This window comes from Elephantulus edwardii, unplaced genomic scaffold (assembly GCF_000299155.1).
Source record: "Elephantulus edwardii isolate Elephantulus edwardi_28Jun2011 unplaced genomic scaffold, EleEdw1.0 scaffold00057, whole genome shotgun sequence".
In the NCBI taxonomy this organism is placed as follows: Eukaryota; Metazoa; Chordata; class Mammalia; order Macroscelidea; family Macroscelididae; genus Elephantulus; species Elephantulus edwardii.
In genome coordinates, this window is record NW_006399807.1 from 12793388 (window position 1) to 12799387 (window position 6000).

At 38.3% G+C, this 6000-nt stretch overlaps 1 protein-coding gene across 1 annotated transcript in view; it reads right to left on the reverse strand.

Moving 5' to 3' along the window:
- F5 (coagulation factor V (proaccelerin, labile factor)) overlaps window positions 1-6000 on the reverse strand; it is a 126180-nt gene that overhangs the window by 87168 nt on the left and 33012 nt on the right. The window contains exon 4 of the mRNA XM_006887454.1: window positions 543-755. Within this exon, the coding sequence (XP_006887516.1) occupies window positions 543-755 (213 nt within the window). The remainder of the gene's footprint in view (window positions 1-542; window positions 756-6000) is intronic.

Sequence of the window (6000 nt, forward strand, 5' to 3'; positions counted from 1 at the left end):
TGTAGATAAAATTGCCAAACCAACTCTTAGCTCTGCCAGATTGTTTAGTAGTAGTAGTTCAGATGGTTCCTTTTTTCAAGTGCATCTGAGCACAGATGGCTGCTGTTATGTACCATTGAATTGGAATTGATCTATAGTTTACTCTCCAGCAGGTTTTCAGAGATAGTAAATAGCATGGGAGGTAACTTCCCATCTTTCTCCTGTGGAGTAGCTGGTGGATTCAAACCAAAAGTCTTGAGATTGGCAGCACGGCTCCTTATCTACTAAGCCACCAAAATGACTGGCATTGAGGTGAATGCTACAGATCACATGTAATGGCAACAGACCATACACTCAGGCAGGGATCCACCTGGAATCCCTGAGACTAAGATGATCCTAGGACTGAGATAAAAGTAGGTTTGGAACACAAAAAGTCAGCTTTTGGTTTTCTGTACTCTATGTATAAAAAGGTACTAAGATGCCGTGAAGCCTTATTTTAAAATTACATTTCTAACCATGCCAACATTTATTTAGTCATTTAATCACTCTCTCTTCTTTTTTACCTTTCTTACAGATAAGCAGAGGTCCAACCAACCCAGAGTTGAAGTCTTGTGTCAGATTTTCATAGGAGTAATAGAGGTGTGTGAGGCATGGAGGATCATCCTGTGTGGGTCCGCTGTCCTCCGTGATCTTCCATTCATAAATGTACTCTTGGCCTGGAGCTACAGCATCGTCCATCTTCTCCTCAGGGGACGTCCGGTCAAGGTAACCAGCACCTGGGGAAGAAAAGCCATCATGGTATCAGGTTAGTTTCTGAAGACTTCCCCAACCCCTTTTGTCACTTCCAAATCTGAGGGAGACTAAAATGAGCTTGTTAAATAGGATTTTCTCTAGAGAAATTTATTTATTTGGAAGGATTTGCATATCTCTATTTCTGGCAAGGTGGTAATGTGCAGGGCCATTAATCCACTAGCTTTTCTGAAGGAGAAAGATGGGCAGTTTCCTACCATTACTATCTGTAGCCTCTGGTCATGTGTCAGCAGCAATGTGACAGTGGGTTTGGTTTGGGTTTTGGTATACCCAAATACTGTCATGATGTGAAGTGAGTGAAAAGTGTTACTCCTAAACCAGTTTAGGGTTAACAAGTTTTCCAGGATAGCTAAATAATTATTTCAATATAATCAAAGAATTGAGAAACTTTAAAAACGTTTCTTTCTTTTGAGTCACTTTTTATCAGTAAAGGCATCTCAGAAGATGAGGATGGGTGTTGTTTCTTCCTATGGTGTTTATGACACACCCTCATGTATTGCCATCTTCCTAGTAGCATGAGACACATGAAAACTCAGAGCTGTTTAAACACTATTTTGTTTTGCTTACAAGTGTTCCATCACATCTCTTTATTTCAATGACTGCCACCCTCAGCCCTGTTTGTCTCTTTATTACGTAGTATCCCATCTGATTTTTCCAGGTCTTGGTGTCTCAGAGTGCCTATCCCCTGCGGTTTGGATGTTTACTTCTATCTTTTGTGTCCTCAAAGACTCACCATTAACACTCTATGTACCCTTGCCTTTACCAACTAGAGGAGAGGTAGTATAAGATATAGAATGAGTCTTCCTTAGTGAAGATGAGGAACTGAGACACTCAAGACCAGACGAAGTGCAGAGGGTTGGGTGGGGCTTTAAACAGCAAAAAGAAGATGTGGCTAGAATGGAGCAAGTGAAGTCAGGAAGGGGAGAGGTCGCTATCAGAAAGCAAGTTTCCCCTGCCCAAGGGCAGTTCTTCTTTCATTTCATTTCATGTAAATGTCATTTCATGTAAATTTCATTAGCATTGGCTAGGGCTAACATTTATTTGGAATGTGGTTATTCTTGTTTTGTACAAAAGCTTGGTAAACAAATTACTTGAATTAAAAAAAAAAAGATACTGCTAGAGAGCGGGCATGGACTTACAATAGGGATTGGGAAAAAATGGCTAAGATGTTTTGTATGATGAGGGTAAAATGTTAAGTTCAGTACAAATTCTTTTTACTGAGGCAATTGCATATTTTGAAAACAGATATGCTTAACTTCTTTCGATCTTTGTCTTATTCCTTTCATCATTTTATTAAGGTGTAATTGACAGGTTGCTGTTGTTAGACTGCTGTTGAGTCAAACACGACTCATAGCGACTCCATGAACAAAAGACCTAATGCCTTTCATTACTATCTTCGTTTCTCCAAGTTCATAGAGTTTTCAGAGGCATGAGGTTTAGAAAGTAGATGCCATTCCATACATTAAAATTTACCAATTTAAGTGTAAGTTTTGATGAATTTTGACAAATGTGTACTATACCTCTCACCGCAATTATGGTACAGAACACTTCTATCTCTTGGGGGTGGGGGGTGGGAATTACATTTAAGCCATTGGTCATCACTACCCTCCCCGACCGCCTGGGTTGAGACAAACACTCTTTTGCTTTTTATGACTGTAATTTTTATTTATCTATAGTGGCACATAAATGGAATCACAAATATTATGTACCCTTTTGTGTTTGATTAGTATTAGTTAGCATGATATATCTTTTCTATCCTTTACTTTTAGCCTATCTTTATGCTTAATTTAGACTTCCTGAATTCACTATACAGTTCAGTCTTGCTTTCTATCCAACCGAATGATCTACTTCTTACCGATAATGTTCTTCCAATATGTTGTTTGCTGTTGTTAGGTGCTGTCGAGTCATAGATAACTCATAGCGACCCTATGAATGAAAGGCCTGAGCACTGTTCATAGAGTTTCTGAAGGCAAGCCATTTCAGAAGTGGATGCCTCTTCTGCTTCCAGGCTTGTTTTAGTAGGGAAGCTCCAGCAAACACTGTCCACCATGGGTAACCATTACTATGCTTGGCACATCAGTGTCACAGTGTTCAGCATCACAGCAGCCACGAGTTACCTCTGTACAGGAATGCAGAGACCAATGCTATACCATCTAGAAGAGTGTTTGATAGGAAAACAATTTGAACCCGGCCCAAGGGCCGCGGGAAGTCCTGATGGCAGTCCTGCACGTCAAACAGAAGCCCCCAAAAGCACTTGACTCCACAACCTTGCCATAATACCAATATACATTTTTTTAAACATAATATTGTATGTGTTTTCAGTATAGGTGTACACAACAGTTTAGGTTCCCTTTGAACAAACTGTTCAGTGACACTGGTTACATTCGTTAAATGTGTGAACAGTCTCATCTGGTGGTTTCTCTACTTCTGCCCATTTACTTTTTTTAGATTTCTAAATTATTACTATTTTTTAGATTTCTAAATTATTACTATGAATGCTCTCATTCTTTCTACTGTATGATATATTATATGTTGTCTAGAATGAAGCAGGCATTTTCATTCCTTAATTCTGCAAAGTAAATCAAGCTGTTTGATTGTAATGCTATATATCTTATATCCATTTTCTTGAAGAGTAAGAATCACTTCCGGGAACTATGCCAGGTAGGAACTACGCACAGAGCTATTTAGAGGAAGCATTTGTGAAATGCATTTATGGTGAAACTGATTTAAACATTCTATAAAAAGAAATAGTTAAAATATAAACTGAAAAGAGGAGAAAATTGTGCCAGAGTGAGGAAAAAAATCTTCATTCAGCTTTTTGCTAGAATACATTTTTTTTTGCATAGAATTTTTTATTTTCAGATTGAACCCTTCCTGTCCTGTGCCATCCTCATCATCTCTGACACACTTGCGCTCATTGCTGCAGTCACTGTATCAATCCATTTCATTTGGTTCTCCCCATTGTTTACACAGCCTTTTATTTTATATTTATCCAGTTCTGTCCACCTCCTGCTCAGTCTATTGTCAGCTTTGTAATGTGTTTAGTCTTGTCATGATGTATTAATTATTAGCTAAAGGGTCTCCGTATTTCTTCTTCTTAATGTAAAATAGTGAGTACAAAGTTACAAAAAGACCCTTTTTTGTCACCCATTATTGTGCTTGTTCACATAATCCTCCCTTTTTATTTTGCTAATCCTTTTCCTCTAAGTACACTTAGTGTATATTTGTGCATTCAGAACACTTTCTTAGAATCTCTAAATTGAGTAATGCTGCTACTTTGTCTTTTGAAGGGAAGTTCACATTTTTCAGATTTATGAGCATTATTATATTTGTCTTCAAGGTTTTCTGTGTCTATTTATCACATAGTCAAGGTCAAAATCAGTTATCCAGTAGTTATTGAGTGTATTGTCTCAGCAGGACCCCCATGGATGTCTAAGTAGAACTGTACTCCATGCTGTTTTCAGGGGTGGATTTTGGAGGTAGATAGCCAGACCTTTCTTCAAGATGCCTCTTTGTAAATTTAAATCCTCAATTGTGTAATTAGCAGCAAGTACACTAACCATTTGCATCTCTTGGTACTCTGAGACACACGATAGTGTCTATGTATGTATTAAAAGTGAAAATTTTCCTCACCTATATTAACAACTTGAAAATATTTTGGAAAATCTCTAACTTTTTACGCAGGGAATTTGGTAACATCTAGATTCAAGGAACAATATTTGATGCAAAAATATCATTCTCACTATTTTTAATTCAGAAAGCCAACTAGTAGGCAGCTGAATATTGTCAAACTAATTTTATAACTTCATTCTCATGAAACTCATAAATTTAAAATATAAACCACATCAAAAAATTATATTAACTAACAGAGGCGAATCAAAACAGCAATAAGATATAGTCTCACTCAAGTAATAATTGTTGTTTTGTTAGTTAATTATTTGTTTTGCTGTCAAGTTGAGTATAACCCTGTGAGCAGTAGCTTGACCTCTGACGTACTTGAGCTCATCACTGCAGTCACTGTATCAATCCCTATCATCGGGTTCTTCCCCTCTTTCACTGACCCTCTCTACCTTTCCCAACATGATATCTCTGTCCAAGGAACAGTCTCCCTTCACAACATGTCCAAAATATGTGAGAGAAAATTTTGCCATCCTTCTCTCTAAGGAACACTCTGGTTGCACTTTCTCCAAGACATCTTTTTTTTTTTTTAGCATATGGGATATTCCGTACTCATCTCCAGTACCACAATCAATCCATCTTCTGTTGTCCTTACTCATTGTCTAGCTCTCAGATGCACAGCAAGTAACTACAAAGATCATGGCCTGAATTAAGCATACCTTAGTCTTCAAACTGACATCTTGTTCCTCAGGAATTTGGAGAGGTCCCTGGCAGCAGATTTGCTCAATACACTGTCTCCTGATCTCCTGACTGCTGGTACCAATGGTGCTGATCATGGATTTCCACCAGTAAAAGTTGTAACATTTAATAAGACATCAAACAGCAAATTCTGGTGAGGGTATAGAGATACTGGCACTCTCATACACTTCTGTTGGGAATGTAAAAACAGTGCAATCACTATGGAAAGCAGTTTGGTGCTTCTTTAATAGTTGGTAACAAAAATACCATTTTATTCAGCAATCCCAAAACTAAGTTGATATACCAAAGCTGTGACACAAAACTGACATTTATTGTAGCACTTTTTATAACAGAGAAGAACTGGAAGTCATCCAAGTACTCATCAGTGGACAAGTGGTCAGAGAAACTGTTGTACATTCATATAGTAGATAGACTATTGTGATTCACTAAAAATTTATCAAGAATTAGTGGCATATTATGCATCACTAAAGATGAACACTTGTTCATATTATGCACCACTAAAGATGCAATCACTTGTTATGCATCAGAGAGTTGGACAATGACTAGGGAGGATAGAAGGAGAATGGATTCCTTTGAGCTTTGGTGCTGGAGAAGAGTATTGAGAATACCATGGACAGCTAGGAAAACAAACAGATTCATCCTGGAAAGGGTTAAACCGGGTGGCTCCCTGGAGGCAAGGATTCTGAGGGTCCTTCTAACATACTCTGGAGATGTTGTAAGGAAGGACCGGTCCTTGGAGAGGAACATCATGCTTGGTAGGGTGGAGGGACAGCGCAGGAGAGGAAGGCCCTCTATGAGGTGGATTGATTCAGTGACTGGGGTAATCGGGATGGG